Here is a 17,454-nt window from a genome sequence, read left to right on the forward strand (position 1 = left end):
AAAACGCGGACAAGGAAGGCAAATTTAACTGAATTCAGCTAGCGCATGAAGAAGTTGAACTTCTCAGCTCCGCGGAAAAGAAAGAACTGAGGAGACACGCCCGGATCTCCGGGTAGGAAGGCACCGGCGCATGCGCGGTGCGGGCATCTAGAAACTTTAAGTTTCTACAAGCAACACGTGCTTGTGAGACGTCCGTACCGGGGCTCTGTCTGATGACATCACCCACTAGTGAGAATACCTGCCTGCTTGTCCTGGGATAATAAAAGAAAAAAAAATTTTAAATAGAGTAAAATGCATAAAAATTATAATTTTACCCTTTGATGCAAAAAAATGTTTTTTAAAAACATTTCCTACTGCTGCCTATAAAAAATGTAAATAATGGTTGTGGAAAAAGCTATACACCTGTAAACTGTCAAGTTTAAATACAATTTTTAAAATTTAAACCTTGTAGTCTCCATATATGTAAACATAGACTCACATAGTAATGGCTCATTGTGTACATGTTGTTTACAAGGTGACATCTTCCATCATTTGGTAAAACAATTCCACCAAGTTTACCATCTCCAGCAAAATGGAATCCAGCGTCAGTGGAAAATACCAATAAACGGGTAACATTTCTCCAGCCAATTTGCTCCTTGGAAGAAAAACATTTGAGTTAATTTTTTAACTGAAGGACTAAATTTTATATCTATATTCAGAAACCAATACAAAAACAGAGCGGCAATAAAAGGAAGCTGAAAACATTGGCAGCTATCTCAAATATTACAAAAACTAGAAAATACAAAACTACATTTCTTCCTAAATTTCAGCAGAAATTTTTACTTATTTACTAAACCGAGATCCAACTACACCAGAAACTTATGGCAAGCTGAAACAGATACCGTATATACTCGAATATAGTCAATCTGAATATAAGTCGAAACCCCCATTTTTCCCCTCAAAAAGGAGGGAAAATGGTTGACTCGAATATAAGATGGGGGCTTAATATTCAAGTGCCATGCTCTGCCAGGATCTGCACCCAGTATTCCCACCCTCATGCCCTCCCCTGCCAGGTTCTGCACTCTGCCCCCTCCCTGCCAGGTTCTGCACTCAGTGCCCCCCCTTGCCAAGTTCTGCACCCAGCCCCCTTCCCTCCTTGCCCTGCAAGGCTCTGAACGAAGTCCCATTCCCTACCAGGCTTTAAACCAAGTCCCCTACCCTGCCAGGCTCTGAACACTATCCCCCCTCCCTGACAAGTTCTATACCCTGTCCCACCTTCCTTCCCTGTACCCTCTTCCCACTAAAAAGAGCCGACCTGATCAGTGATGTCACAATGGCTTTCTTGTCCCGTACTCCCCTCTGCCCTTCAACCCAGCCAGCAGATTAACTCTTACCCTTAACTGAAACCACCTAGTGGCAGGCCAGGACAGAAGGGATCCCTCCTGTCTCCTGCCCCAGTCAACACTAATATTTACCACCTTCCCTCCTTCGCGTACCTGTTCCCTGGTGGTCCAGCGGTGTATCCCTCCTGCCGACTGTGAAGCTAGTAGCCAGCAGCGCACCCATGCCGACACACAGGAGCGAACTTTTCGTACTCCTGGCCGGCCCTGCACTGCTCCTTGATAGGCTGCCGTGAGAACCGCGAACCCCACGAGAACTGGCAGCAGCCTGTCAAGGAACAGTGCAGGGCCAGCTGGGAGCACGTAAAGCTCGCTCCTGCGTGCCAGGTGCACCGCTGGCTACTAGCTTCACAATCGGCAGGAGGAATATACCGCTGGACCACCAGGGAACAGGTACGCGATGGAGGGAGGGAAGGTGGTAATTATTAGTGTCAGACGGGAGGGAACCCTCCTGTTCCAGCCTAAGGTAGGCCTGCAGGAAGTCCAGGAAGGTTTCAGGTGGTCACCGGGGGAAGACCCGAATATAGGGGAAGACCCCATTTGGGGGCCATTTTTTTGGCCCAAAAATCTCATCCTATATTCGAGTATATATGGTAATCTGAATCTACATTCAAATTTATACTTTACCATGTCATTCAAGTAAAGTTGTAAAGACAAAGACCAAACACAGAACCTACAAACAGGATGCTGCCCCAGCTTCAATCTTTCTCAAATCTTTAGAGCCACCTTACTATATATGCAAAGAGGCAAATCTTACCTGACAGCCCTTTAGTAATATCACTTATAAAAATGTTAAAAACGGTGTCAGGTCAAAAGCGCGCCGGGACAAAGGCGCGCCCAGACAATTGAGGGCAGCGCGGAGGCGCGCGCCACTCAAAATGACTGTTTTTAGGGCTCCGACGGGGGGCATGGGGGGAACCCCACCACTTTACTTAATAGACATCGCGCCGCGTTGTGTGGGGTTTGGGGGGGTTGTAACCCCCCACATTTTACTGAAAACTTCACTTTTTCCCTGTTTTTAGGGGAAAAGTTAAGTTTACAGTAAAATGTGGAGGGTACAACCCCCCAAACCCCCCATAACGCCGGCGCGATGTCTATTAAGTAAAGTGGGGGGGTTCCCCAACAAAATCCCCCGTCGGAGCCCCTAAAAACAGTCATTTTGAGCGGCGCGCACCTCCGCGCTGTGCTCAATTGTCCGGGCACGCCGTTGTCTATGAACCGTTAAAAACAGGCCCAAGAACAGAACCTTGTTCTGGTCCGACAGGGTTGAGAGGAAGGGAGCCGCCATCTTCCCTTCTTGTCCTACCAGACTCAGCCGCCACAAGCCGCATTGGAACCCTGGCTCCACCCCCTGCTCCAGCAGCTGATTCTTCAGCCCTGTAAAGGGCCTTCGAGGGAGCATTGCAGCAGTTCCTGTCAAGCAGGGTTGAGCGGAAGGGAGCCACCATCTTCCCTTCTTGCCCCACCAGACTCAGCCGCCACAAGCTGCATCGGGACCCTGGCTCCGCCCCCTGCTCCAGCAGCCGATTCTTCAGCCCTGTAAAGGGCCTCCGAGGGAACACCACTGCAGTTCCTTGTCAGCAGGGTTGAGAGGAAGGGAGCCACCATCTTCCCTCCTTGCCCTACCAGACTCAGCCACTAGAAGCCGCATTGGGACCCTGTCTCCGCCCCCTGCTCCAGCAGCCGATTTTTCAGCCCTGTAAAGGGCCTTCGAGGGAGCACTGCTGCAGTTCCTGTCAAGCAGGGTTGAGAGGAAGGGAGCCGCCATCTTCCCTTCTTGCCCTACCAGACTCAGCCGCCACAAGCCGCATCAAGACCCTGGCTCCGCCCCCTGCTCCAGCAGCCGATTCTTCATCCCTGTAAAGGGCCTCCGAGGGAACACCGCTGCTGTTCCTTGTCGGCAGGGTTGAGAGGAAGGGAGCCACCATCTTCCCTCCTTGCCCTACCAGACTCAGCCATAAGCCGCATCGGAACCCTGGCTAAACCCCCTGCTCCAGCAGCTGATTCTTCAGCCCTGTAAAGGGCCTCCGAGGGACACAGCTGCAGTTCCTTGTCCAGCAGGGTTGAGAGGAAGGGAGCCGCCATCTTCCCTACCAGACTCAGCCACCAGAAGCTGAATCGGGACCCTGGCTCCGCCCCCCCTGCTCCAGCAGCCACCCCTTCAACTCCATCAGCCGACTTTTCAGGCCTTTGAAGAATCCCTGAGTGGCCCTTGAACGACACAAGCCAGCCCAACCAGAACCAACAGCCCAACGACCTTCACAACTGATAACCCTTCCCAACTTATGCCAAGGCACCTCCAACCCCCTCCAATCACCCTCCTAACATCTCTCCAGCCCCTCAACCAACCCACTAAGCTGGCACTACCCGGAGCACCCCACTCTGCAGCTAACAGCTCAGCTCTTAGGCTGCTGCAGGATCTCTCCTCAAACAAAAACACAACTCCACAACAAAATTCATGTACCTCCTCCTGCTGTTCTCCTTGCTCTTAACAAATTGGAAAGCAGCAGGGAATTACATATTCCCAATCCCAGTTGTGGCAGAAACCCACAGACTTCACCAACTATCCAGGAAACTCCACTCAGCCAGAAATCTGATAGGAGACTGCTCATCTTACATCCAGAAAAGCATCCCCCCTTCGTGGGGAAAAAGACCACCTTCCAGACCAAGGATGACAGGTAGGCTTAGAAGTTCAAGATACAAAAAAATTATTCAAACTAGTAAAAAACCTCACAGATTCCAAACCATACCTAGCCGCACAAGGAAATCACCCACCATCAGTCACCCAACTAGCAGACTACTTCAAAAACAAGATCACTACCATTAGGACCACCTTCAACAACACCCCAAGCCACCTTGACGAGATAATAATATACCCTGCAACACGAGAAGCCATTGCAGCAGACAGGATCTGGACCGACTTCCCATCAGTACAGTGACCTGACATGAACCGACTTTATAAAAAATACTGTCAAACAGCATGCGACCTGAATAACTGCCCCACATATCTGATTAAAAACAGCCTCCCCCAAATTTAGAGCTCGACTCATGCAATGGGTACAAACTACATTCACAGAAGGTATATTCCCACAGAACCTCGGCGAGATCATAATTACCCCAAAGATAAAAGACTAAAAAGGCTCAATAGATCCCCCCTCCAACTATAGACCCATCACCTCAATATCAATATACATTAAACTAATAGAAGGCCTAATTGCACAATACCTCACAAACTACCTGGAAGAACACAACTTACTTCACCCCTCACAATCTGGGTTCAGAACTAACCACAGCACGGAGATACTACTAGGAACTCTCCTAGACATAGCCCGACAGCATCTAAGCAAAGGCAGAAGGATGTTAATAATTCAACTTGATCTCTCCGCAGCATTTGACCTGGTAGACCACACCATACTACAAATACTAGACTACTACAAATACTAGAAGCCTGGTTCCAAGGATTTCTTAAATCAGACTCCTGGTCTAACCCCTGTGGTGTTCCCCAAGGGTCACCACTATCTCCAATGCTCTTCAACCTCTTTATAGCCTCCCTTGGGTCCATCCTAGACCAGGGTGTCAAAGTCCCTCTTCAAGGGCCACAATCCAGTTGGGTTTTCAGGATTTCCCCAATGAATATGCATGAGATCTATTTGCATACACTGCTTTCATTGTATGCTAATAGATCTCATGAATATTCATTGGGGAAATCCTGAAAATCCAACTGAATTGCAGCCCTCAAGGAGGGACTTTGACACCCCTGATCTAGACGTAACATCATTCAGCTATACATATGACATCACCATTCTCCTCCCCTTCAACCCACCAGCCCCCACCTCAATAGAAAAACTGAAAAAACACTAGAAGCAGTGGAAAAATAGATGATAGACCACAAATTAAAGCTGAACTCATATAAAACAAAATTTCTATTGCTTGAAAAGGGTAAAACCCCATCCATAACAGAATTAGAAATAAACGCTACCAAATACCCAATACAATCCACCCTAAAACTCCTTGGAGTGATGATAGATAGATGCTGTATCATGCAAGTTCAAATCAACAAGACCATCCAGAAAGCCTTTATAGTCATGCGTAACCTGCAAAAAATAAGAAAATTCTTCGACAAAGAGCAATATAGGCTCATAGTCCAATCCTTAGTCCTAGGACTTTTGGACTACTGCAACATCCTCTACCTGCCGTGCCCCGCAAACATGATAAAACAATTATAGACAATACAAAACACAGCCCTCAGACTGATCTATTCACTAAACAAATATGACCACATCACCACTGCATACCTAGATCACACTGGCTACCTATAAAAGCGCAAATATTATTCAATTTTTACCGTCTATTATTCAAAGTAATGAATGGCACTGCCCCCACATATCTAATCAATTGCCTAAATGGAACAAATCAACCAGACAAAGAAGAACTCAGACCCCATTTACCCACCCCCCCAATCAAAGGTACACAGCCCAAGATGTATGACAACCTACTAGCAACGCAAGCAGCGAAACTTGATCACCCCATCTCCAACATGCTGACAACAATGACCAACTTCAAATAATTTCAAAAAGAAATCAAAACCCCGTTATTCAAAAAAATTTATCAAGAAATCATAATACATCTCCATGTCTATCCCCACTCTTGTAAATTTCCCATCAAAGTTTCAACCATGTAAACCACCCTAATTTGTAATTTTCCTGGAAATGTCCAGTTATCTTCTTTTGTAATCCGCCTAGAACTGCAACGTATTGGCGGAATAGAAGTCACTAATGTGAAACCTTGAGGCACATCGCTGGTAACATCCCTTTCCTCAGAGCGATCTCCACTGACCACTACCCTCTGTCATCTTCCACTCAACCAGTTCCTGACACAGCCCATCACTCTGGGGCCACTCAGTATTTTATAGAACTATGATAGCTCTCCTGAGCCATCTCTTCTCCAGGCTAAAAAGCCCTAACTGCTGTAGACTTTTTTCATAGGGAAGTCGTCCCATCCCTTTGATCATTTTTATTGCCCTTCTCTGTATACAGAGGCTCCCATATAAACCAAACTAGATTGCACAGAGATGAGTTTAAATTTTATATGGTTACAATATGCACTAAGGTGCACCATAACAGAATTGGTTTTAAAACATGACTCAGTTTTAGAAGGTATTTAAGCAGTTTTTATTTGGTATCTCTGTTGCCTAGGCTGCTTCTGCTGTGGATCTTGGGAAGAGGTGAAGAATGAGGCTTCCTATGTGGATGCCTTCGAGAAGGAGATCGATGCTTTGTGGAAGGAGATTAGAACCTCGAAGAACGGTATCTATAACCATGGCTCGATGATGATGATGATCGGTGCCAAGATTGGCACGGTACCGATGAGGCAGCGGTAGTATCTGCATCTCACATGGGGGCGACGCTCAGGCTGGGCCAGTACCGGAGGAGCCAACATGGGGGTGATAAGTTGGAACATATCCCCAAACTCCAATTGAAAGAGAGCATCGAGCTTCTCTTTAAAAGCCTGCACCAACACCTGTTTCTTGGACGCCAGTATCAATGACGCCACGGCTCGCTCCGGAGAGGATGACATAGATGAAGATGCACCCCTCGAAGTTGAAGCGAGACAAATTAATGGTCTGTGTTTGGCCGATACGACTAGACTGGATACTTTAGTGGCCTGAAACACCGTCTGGGAAGCTGGTGACTTCTTAGCTGGCTTACGTGACTGAGCTATAGTCTGCGACACCGAGATGGAAGCTGCTTCCTCAGATGATAGCAATGCTTTCGATGTCGATGGCTTGGACGGTGTCGAAGGTATTTGTGATGTATCCATGATAACGAAGAGAAGTCTTTGTTGTAACAAGCGGCTTCTTATGGAACGCTTCTGAAGTATCAAAAAGTGCATACAAGAGTCCATACGATGGTCTGGGCCAAGGCACTGAATATACCACTTATGTGGGTCAGTTAGTGAAATAGTGCGCTAGCACCTGCCTCACTTTTTGAAGCCAGTTAATGGGCGAGACATAGAAGGGAAACCGCCTCAGCCAAATCAAACCCCAAAGGCTGAGGCGGAGGTAGAGAATGACACGGTGGCGGGTTACCCGCGGCTAGCCGCATTTAGCCGCGGGTAACCCGCCAAAACGGGAAAGAAAAAATAGTGGCTTCTGCGGGACGAGGACAAGGCCATTCACCGCCCCATGGAGCGGTGAATGGACTTGTCCCCGCAGTGAGGCAATCAAGCATCGCGCGGTCCTCGCCATCTCCCTCCCTCCTCCTTACCACCGGTTGAATTTCTGCCGGTCCGCGCGAAGAAAAAAAAAGCCTCCTTCCTTTTCCCCTGCTCTTACCGCCATGCTCACGCTGCAGCTACTAAAGCCGACAGGAAGTCTTTCCGACGTCGGAGAGGACGTTCTGGGCCAGCCAATCGCTGCCTGGCTGGCCCAGAACGTCCTCTCCGACTTCAGAATTGAGTCGGAAAGACTTCCTGTCGGCTTTAGTAGCTGCACTGCAGTATGAGCATGGCGGTAAGAACAGGGGAAAAGGAAGGAGGCTTTTTTTTTTTTTTTTTTTGAGCGGCAGGGAGGCAGCAGGCTGGCTTTGGCTAGGGAGGGAGAAAGGTAGGCAGGCAGGATTCGGGGGTGGGGGTGGGACAAAGTGTAGAAGGCAGTGAGAGGGACATAGGAAGGAGGCACTAAAGACATAGGAAGGAGGCACTGGGGCACTAAAGACATGGGGAGGAGGCACTGGGGGCACTAAAGACAGGAAGGGGCACTAAGGACATGGGAAGGAGGCACTGGGGGCACTAAAGACATGAGGAGGAGGCACTAAAGACAGGAAGGGGCACTAAGGACATGGGAAGGAGGCACTGGGGCACTAAAGACATGGGAAGGAGGCACCGGGGGCACTAAGGACATAGGAAGGAAAGAGGGAGGGAATAGAAAGGGACAATTCTTGGACCTGAGTGCAGAAAGAAAGAAATGAAAGAAAGGATACACAGACAGAAGGAAATGCAACCAGAGACTCATGAAATCAATCACCAGACAGCAAAGGTAGGAAAAATGATTTTATTTTCAATTTAGTGATCAGTTTGGAGAATTTAGTGATTTTATTTTCAATTTAGTGTCAGTTTGGAGAATTTATGTCTGCTGTCTATATTTTGCACTATATTTGTCTATTTTTCTATAGTTACTGAGGTGACCGAGCTTGCGGAGATGGGGCGGAAACAGGGTTTTAAAATTTTAGTCCTAGTAGTTTGCCGGTCCACAAAATAATTATTTTATTTCTGCCGGTTCACGGGTGTAAAAAGGTTGAAAAACACTGATGTAGAGTATGCCGGCTTTCTTTTTCGCCCAGCCGCACACGTTCAAAAAGTCGCGCTTGCGCGGCTGCTCGAGTTGATCAATCTTCTCCTCTCTTACAACTTCTTGTTTCCGGTTGAGTCAGAGGAGAATATTGAACAAATGAGCACCTGCACGTGCGGCTGGGTGAAAAAGAAAGCCGGCATACTCTACATCTAAGGTGAGATGGAGGGAGAGAGATGGCGGAACACTGCAATCGGTCGGGTGTCTGCTGTTTTTGTATCACTGCCTGCCTGCGCTCACGTTCCAGATCCTCCTGCATTTTTAATGTGCACAATTGACCTGATTCGAGCTATAGATGAACATGGGGGACACGTCATTGCAAGGGAGGACAAGTCAATTGATTTATTTTATGTTCTGTTTTTACTACAGGGCAGAGGCACTGAAACAGATTCTCAGTGCAGTAGTAGTAGTAGTGGCAGGACTCTCTTCTGTCTTCATGGTGTTTCGCAGTACTGAGGCTTATATGGATGCTGTGGGGACGGTGACGGGGCGGTGAATGGGATGGCAGTGGCGGTGACGGGGCGGTGAAAGGGATGGCGGTGATGGTGACGGGGCGGTGAAGGGAACGGTGGTGACGGGGCGGTGCAGAAGATGGTGGGCCGGGGACGGTGCAGTGACGGGGACAGATTTTTTCCCCGTGTCATTCTCTAAGCGGAGGCAAAGGTCCCACCATCAAAAATGGCTTCGACAAAAATAAGGAAAAAAAGTCTTCTTTTAAAAAAAATTTTAAACAAAAATAAAAGAATAGGATAAGAAGAAAACACAGTGAACACACAAGTGGGAAGGCAAAAACAAAACAGAAACCGTTTTACAAACGGCTTTGTAGCTCCGTGGAAAACTGAGAACTGAGAAGCTGCGTGACTATGTTGGGCGGGAAGGCACTCACGCATTCATGGTGTGGTCAGTCATAAACTTTAAAGTTCTTAAAGTGCAAGAGCACTTTACCAGCTGTCCATACCGGGGCTCTGTGGATGACATCACTCATATGTGAGAATATACTGCTTGCTTGTGCTGGGATAAAACATTCTAGCTGCAGATGTGGGAGTTTGAATTCTAGTTAACTTGTGTACAGGCAAGAGCGTGTGTGGTAGTGCTGCCCGATTTGAATCGGTTCACCGATTCACTTCGGGTGAATCGATTCAAAACAAACAAAATAAAAATCGGCTTCCCGATTCGGCTGACCCTCCCCCTTGGCCCCCTAAAGCAGGAGCGGCAGAGCTGCTGTTGCTGGCCGGCCGCTGCAGCACCTGCTTTAGAAGGTGAGGAGGGAGGGTCAGTCAGGAAGTGCTGCTGTCAGCTTCCCCCCCTGGCGTCCTGTTTCCCCCCCTGGCCTCCCCAAACTGTTTACCTTCTAGGTCTTTGCACTGCTTCTGAGCTGTTTCCTCTGCCGCGATCCTGCCTCTGACATCAGAGAAGGGGCAGGACCGCAGCAGAGGAAACAGCTCTGAAGCAGTACAAAGATTGCTAGCACCACGATCTCGAAAGTAAACAGTGTGGGGAGGCCAAGGGTGAAGCCGGACACCAGTGGGAGGCCAGGGGGAACATGCAGGCCTTCCGGTGGGGGGGGGAATGAGCAGGCCTTCGGGGTAGGGGGTGGGGGATGGGACAGGCCTTTGGAGGGGACAGGCAGGCCTTCAGGGATGGGATGCAGACCTTTAAGGGGGGACAGGCCTTCAAGGGGGGGATGCAGGCCTTCAGGGGTAGGATGCAGGCCTTTAAGGGAGGGACAGACCTTCAGGGGAGGGGGTCCTGGTGTAGAAGTACACAGAGGAAGGGGGGTTCAAAGAGACGTGCATATGCTGGACTTTAGGGGGGGAAGAAATGGGTCTGAAAATAAAGAAGGAGTGAGATGATGGACAATGGGATTTAGGGAGGGTAGGAACAGAAAGGGAGAGAAGTTGGACAAAAGGGATGGTGTGGAGGGCAGGGGATAGAGATACTGGATAGGAGGGTAGTTGGGAAAAGAAAGGAAGAGATGGTGGACCCTGGGGTAGTGGGGAAGGAGGGAGAAATGCTGGATGAAAGGGTAGTTAAGAATCTGTGGAGGGAGTTGAAAAAAAGGAAAGATGCCAGACCTCCTGTGGAGGGAAGGGAAATGGAAGGGGAGGACAGAGATGGCAGATGGATGGTTAGCACGGAGAAAAAAGAAAGAAGGAGACCCTGGCAAGCAAGTTACCAGAGCCTGAGACCAACAAAATTTGAATAATGACCAGACAACAAAAGGTAGAAAAACTAATTTCATTTTCTGTTTTGTGATTACAATATGTCAGATTTGAAATGTGTATCCTGCCAGAGCTGGTGTTAGACCACAAACGTGAGCTAGGATTTAACAGAGAGGAAAAGTCTTTTTTGTTTGTTTATTTTGTTTACACCACAGCGCCAGTGTGGTTAGGAGAAGGCAAAGGGGGTGAAGAGGCTATAAAATAAACCCACCAGGATGATTGAAAAAAAAAACAAAAAAAAAAAACCCCACCCAATTGGGCAGGAAAATCGAATCGAATCGAAAAACCAATTCAATAGGCTGAATCGAATCGAATTTTTTTTTTCCTGAATCTGGCAGCACTAGTGTATGGTGATCAACAGTGCAAATATATGTAGACAAGGAGTTCCTAGGGAGAGTAGAGAAGAACCAGGAAGGATAGAGAAGAATACATGTAGGCTTACTTATTTAAACCTGAATGCATTTCCAGTCAAAAAATTACCTGTAGAGAAGCACATGAAAATTTCTGCTGGTAATTTTTAGTTAGGCCATAGGCCAAAGGTAAAAAGATCCTGGAAAGGCACTAAATCGTTTTAGAAATAATAAAGGGTACCCTACAGTATTATATCTGAAAATTAGTTATCAGTACAATTGTAAGATATCCTCACTTCCAATAACAGTAACAAGATTGGCAATTTCAACTGCCAACTGAAATTATATAAGTGTGATGTTAAGATTTAATTTCTGATTTAAGTAAAGGAGCAGCAGGCTAAAATCGAGGAAGCCAGAGCTCAAAGTTTATTTCTCCCAGTGATGCTCCTTGTGACCCTGGGCAAGTCACTTTGTCTTCTGCTGCCTCAGATACTAACTTACTGCAAGCCCTCTGAACATAGAAAACACAAATTGACATAACTAATTTTGTGCTCAGATCTGAATAGGGAAATTAATGTAAAACCCCAAATTCAGTATTTCAAGTTTCTGAAAGCTCCCCCTACTAAATTAGCAGTAAGGGTATTGCTTTAATGCTTTACTGATCTGAAATGCAGACTGTTTTTAAAAGTAAAATCTGCCAACATTACAAATTTGAAACTTAAAACTAAATGGAATATATGAAATAGAACCATGAAATAAAGACACTTAAAATATTAACTTTTCTAACTAGTAAAACACTATGTAAAAGAATACTTACTCCACAAACTGCAACTTGCATTATAGCATCAAATCCACCCTCAGGAGAATCCAAATTGCCTGAAATATGTTGTCTACTGACCAGGTCATTGAACAAATTCCCATTGTCTGTCAGATTGAGTACATTTTTGTAGCTGAAAGGGCTTGAGCAGTTTTGGTCACCAGTGCACGGATTTCTAAGTTTAGCTGGAGTGGTACTAATATAAGGCATGACTGTCTTCTCCACAAAAGAACCAAAGCCTGTAAAAATGTAAGATCCCATTAAGTGACAGAGTAAAAAGATATAATTTTATTTAAATGCATTCACATTATCTCTGTTACAACAAAAGGTAGAAAAAATAAATTTTTTATAGAAACATAGTAGATGACGGCAGATAAAGACCCGAATGGTCCATCCAGTCTGCCCAACCTGATTCAATTTAAATTTTTTTATTTTTTCTTCTTAGCTATTTCTGGGCAAGAATCCAAAGCTTTACCCTGTACTGTGCTTGGGTTCCAACTGCCGAAATCTCTGTTAAGACTTACTCTAGCCCATCTACACCCTACCAGCCAGTGAAGCCCTTCCCAGCCCATCCTCCACCAAACGGCCATATACAGACACAGACCGTGCAAGTTTGCCCAGTACTGGCCTTAGTTTAATATTTAATCTTATTTTCTGATTCTAGATCCTTTGTGTTCATCCCACGCTTCTTTGAACTCAGTCACAGTTTTACTCTCCACCACCTCTCTCGGGAGCGCATTCCAGGCAAGCATCACCCTCTCCGTAAAGTAGAATTTCCTAACATTGCCTTTAAATCTACCACCCCTCAACCTCAAATTATGTCCTCTGGTTTTACCATTTTCCTTTCTCTGAAAAAGATTTTGTTCTACGTTAATACCCTTCAAGTATTTGAACGTCTGAATCATATCTCCCCTGTCTCTCCTTTCCTCTAGGGTATACATATTCAGGGCTTCCAGTCTCTCCTCATACATCTTCTGGCGCAAGCCTCCTATCATTTTCGTCGCCCTCCTCTGGACCGCCTCAAGTCTTCTTATGTTCTTCGCCAGATACGGTCTCCAAAATTGAACACAATACTCCAAGTGGGGCCTTACCAATGACCTGTACAGGGGCATCAACACCTTCTTCCTTCTACTGACTATGCCTTTCTTTATACAGCCCAGCATCCTTATGGCAGCAGCCACTGCCTTGTCACACTGTTTTTTCACCTTTAGATCTTCGGACACTATCACCCCAAGGTCCCTCTCCCCGTCCGTGCATATTATTTTCTGTTTTGTGATTACAATATGTCAGATTTGAAATGTGTATCCTGCCAGAGCTGGTATTAGACAGCAGGCATGAACTAGGACCTAAAAGAGAGAGGTAAAGTCTTTTTTATTTATTTTGTTTACATCACAGAGCTGGCGTGGGGTTGGAGGTTATAACCGTATACTTCTAATAAGACTAAGGAGCCCTTTTATTAAGGTGTGCATTTAGTGTTGTTAAATCGGTTAGCGTACCTTAATAAAAGGACCCCTAAGTATCTTAATAAAAACTTCAGCCCGTGACTCAGCCTGTTGGATCTCGGCCCCTTATGTGATTGAGTTTGACACTCCTGACTTAGAGCTATCGGTGTCGCCTTTTTCTCTCCCCTGGCCATCTCCGCCTTCTATTCACTGTTCAAACTATATATTCACAGCTCAACAACTTTACTTGAAATCACACAATTAATTCTCCAGTGTAGAGAGACCAAGTGTCAATTCATATCCCACTAATATTAAGAAAGTAGAATGTATTGACTAAAAGATACCAGTTTATCCAGCTTTTCTAGAACAGAAACTCTTTCTGTCCAGAAATGTTGCCATGGGAAACTTTTAATTATAAGCTATTTCACATCTTTGACGGTTGTTAATTAATGGACTAATAATTACTAACTCCCTTCATCAAGTCAATGCAAAAGTTATTACATGACTACCTATTCTACATATGACAACAGTACAACTGTACAAAGTAATGACCTCTGACTGTAATGCTTTAAAAAGAAAAACCCACACCAGAACCCACACTTACCAATCCTAAAATCTGAAGTAATTTTCTTCATTTCTTTCATAAGATCAGTACCAAGACGCTTTACATTCTCCAGGTCATCTTTCATAGAAAAAGAGAGGTCCATAAGATAATAAAGATCTATTGGGTAGTCTTCTGCTCTCTTAAATTTTAATGGAAATGTCTGTGGTTCTCCTGGATGAAAACAGACAAATTTCATAACTATGTAAAAAAGTACAAATAGTAAAATATGTACATTATAATTAGATGAATTCCAAAGCCATCTTAAAATCTACTACCAAGTTCAAATACAGAAATTGGGGTACAATACATCAATCAGTAAGGAGATCATAAAATCATAGGGCTCCTTTTACAAAGGTGTGCTAGCGTTTTTAGTGCACGCACAGGATTAGTGCGCGCTAGCTGAAAAATTACCACCTGCTTAAAAGGAGGCATAGCGGCTAGCGCGTGCGGCATTTTAGCATGTGCTAAGCGTGGGCTAAAACCACTAGCGCACCTTTGTAAAAGGAGCCCAGAGTACTCACAGTCTGTCCATCCCAACAGCAGCTTAGCAGCATACATTATCTCCCCAAGACTTCAAGTATGAGTGCAGGAATTATTTTACATCATACAAATGAATTAGAATTACAAGGGATGAGGAGGGATTTTTGATTTAGCTCATGCCTTTTCACTAGTAGTTTAAAGCAAGTTACATAAGAATAGCCTTACTGGGTCAGACCAATGTCCAATCTAGCCCAGTATGCTATCTTCATGGTGGCCAATCCAGGTTACAAATATCCGGCAAACCCCCAAATAGTAGCAACATTCCATGCTACCAATCCAGGGCAAGTCAAAAAATATATACAGGGGTGACCAATTCAAACCGTTGATATTATGGAGTGACTAAAGTGGTCAGTGAAACAAAATAAAGTCACTGCTGGATCATCAAGAAATGTAATTTATATATTCAAGAGACTTATTTTATACTTAGAACTCTGCTCAGAGACATGAAGGCTGATTACTCCGCCTCACCACCCAATCATTGCAGTGTTCAAAAAAGGCTCTAAGAAACTTTCAATAAAGTGCTAGCCTTAACAGCTATGCTAACACTGTAAACACAGTAACACAGTGTTAGCATAGCTGTTAAGGCTAGCACTTTATTTATTGAAAGTTTCTTAGAGCCTTTTTTGAACACTGCAATGATTGGGTGGTGAGGCAGGAAGGCACTCGCGCATGAGCGGTGCAGCAGACTCGAAACTTCTAAGTTTTCTACAAGCAAGTCTGCTGGCGAGGCTGTCGCATCCGGGCTCCATGGATGACGTCACCCACATGTGAGAATAGGCTGCCTGCTTGTCCTGGAATAAAGCAGAGTACTGAACTAAAAGGTAAAAGAGAAAGTCAATGAAATAACCTACTGAAGCCCAAATTTTACTTTTTCCAAGTTTAAATGCCAGCAGGTAAAATATTCCAATGGAGTTTTTATTCCCCTTAGATCCTCACAGCACCTCTTCAGGACAAGGAGCTTCAGCTGCCACCCTATGTCATAGAGAAGCTACCTTTTCTTACATACACCTCGCCCAGTTGGTTGTGGAGCTGGTGTTGGGCTGTTACTCTTGCCATCTTGTAGATATCAACCCCTTCTTCTGATCTCCCTCCTTTGAAGTCCACGCCATCCATCTATTTGCTCCTCCACCCCTTCGAGGAGAAATCATTTACTGACCCTCTGATAGGTCCTCTACTTTCCTCACCGACTCTGACTCCAGGATCTCCTTTCTAACATCCTCATCTCTTTCCCTCATCCTTGGTGACATCAACATCCATGTTGATGACCCCTCTTGACTCCTAGACTTCAGGTTCCTTGCTCTTAACATCTTCATTCAATCTCCAGGTGTGCTCCACCACCCATACGTACCAGAATGGCCCTTGCCTTGACCTTGACTCTTCCTCCAACTGCTCTACCACCAAATTCTGCACCTCAACTTTCCCCCTTTTTGACCATCATCTGTTAATCTTCACAACTCATCACCCTCCTCCCCAGACACGACCAATCACTACCTATACATTTAGGAACCTTCAGGCTATTGACTCTGACACCCTCTCTACCACTGTCTCATCCCTCCCTTCAACTACTATATCACACAGGGCTGTCAATGAAGCCGTCTCCTCCTATAACACCATTCCATACATTCTCTTCTCTGCTCTAGATACTCCCACTTCCTGTAAGGCCCACCAAACCCCAGCCCTGGCTGACTCCTAACATCCGCTACCTGCACTCCTGTGGACAATCTGCATACATTGGAGCTACTAAATAGTAGATTTAAAGTAAAGTAGAGAAAATATTTCTTCACACATATAATTAAACTCCATTATTCGTTGATGGAGAATGTTGCAAAATCAGCTTAGCAGGGTTTAAAAAGGTTTGGACAATTTCCTAAACGAGAAATCCATAGGCCATTACTGAGATATCCTAGGAAGAAGAAGTGGATTTCTCCTGGCTAAGCAGCATAAAATCTGTTTTACTACTTGGGATCTAGCTAAGTACTTGGGACCTGTGTTGGCCACTGTTGGAAACAGGCTTGATGGACCTTCGGTCTGTCCCAGTATGGCAATTCTTATGTTCTTATGCAAATCTAGGTCTCAGTTAATGCTAGCAGGTAGAGAGTTTGTTGGAGACAGAGCAGATATGAGTTTGAGAGATAAAGACAACATGGATGAAGGTAAGTTTGTTTGAGACAGAGTAGACATTCCACAGGCACATGAGAAAGGCAAAGAGAAAGGGGAGAGGAACAGAAATAAGATTAATTACAATGCGATGTGACCCACATGAGTAGGGTGAGGGCTGGATGGGAGAACTGGAATTGGGATTGCACCATGGTGAATGAGAGGGAGAAAGTGTTAAAGCTCTAGGGCTGAAAAGAAGGTAAAGTGTTAAAATCAGAGTGCATGGCATGGGGGGGGCGGTTAGTTGGTGCACAGGAGTCATGGAGGAAGGGGAAGAAGTGGACACTAGGCACCTCCTTAGTGGACAATGAGATTTATCTTGAATATAGGAGTTTTCTAGGCCCGGGTTGGTGATACAAGTCAGATTTGTGAGGCTTGTGAGACAGCGGTGGCTAGCCTCATAAGATAAAGGTGACAGTAGATTGGTAATATGGACTTACCAGGGAGAGATCACTTATGAGAGGCATGGCTATGTGAGCACTATGTGTAAGGTAGGGTAAAGAAAAAGTAAAAATAAATCTTCAGAAAAGAGAAAAAAAAAATGTCGGTTATAAGCTTTTTGGATCTCTTTAAATGCTTGATTTAGGGTTGAAAG

General features: G+C 45.4%; 1 protein-coding gene across 3 annotated transcripts in view; it reads right to left on the bottom strand.

Annotated features, from left to right (window-relative positions):
• ITGB1 (integrin subunit beta 1) overlaps nt 1–17,454 on the bottom strand; it is a 234,339-nt gene that overhangs the window by 138,971 nt on the left and 77,914 nt on the right. For all 3 annotated transcript variants that reach the window (XM_033931504.1, XM_033931506.1, XM_033931505.1), the window contains 3 exons: nt 14,163–14,333; nt 12,117–12,355; nt 479–634 (listed from right to left, as the gene is read on the bottom strand). In XM_033931504.1, the coding sequence (XP_033787395.1) occupies nt 479–634; nt 12,117–12,355; nt 14,163–14,333 (566 nt within the window). The remainder of the gene's footprint in view (nt 1–478; nt 635–12,116; nt 12,356–14,162; nt 14,334–17,454) is intronic.

Source organism: Geotrypetes seraphini, chromosome 2 (assembly GCF_902459505.1).
Source record: "Geotrypetes seraphini chromosome 2, aGeoSer1.1, whole genome shotgun sequence".
Taxonomy (NCBI): domain Eukaryota; kingdom Metazoa; phylum Chordata; class Amphibia; order Gymnophiona; family Dermophiidae; genus Geotrypetes; species Geotrypetes seraphini.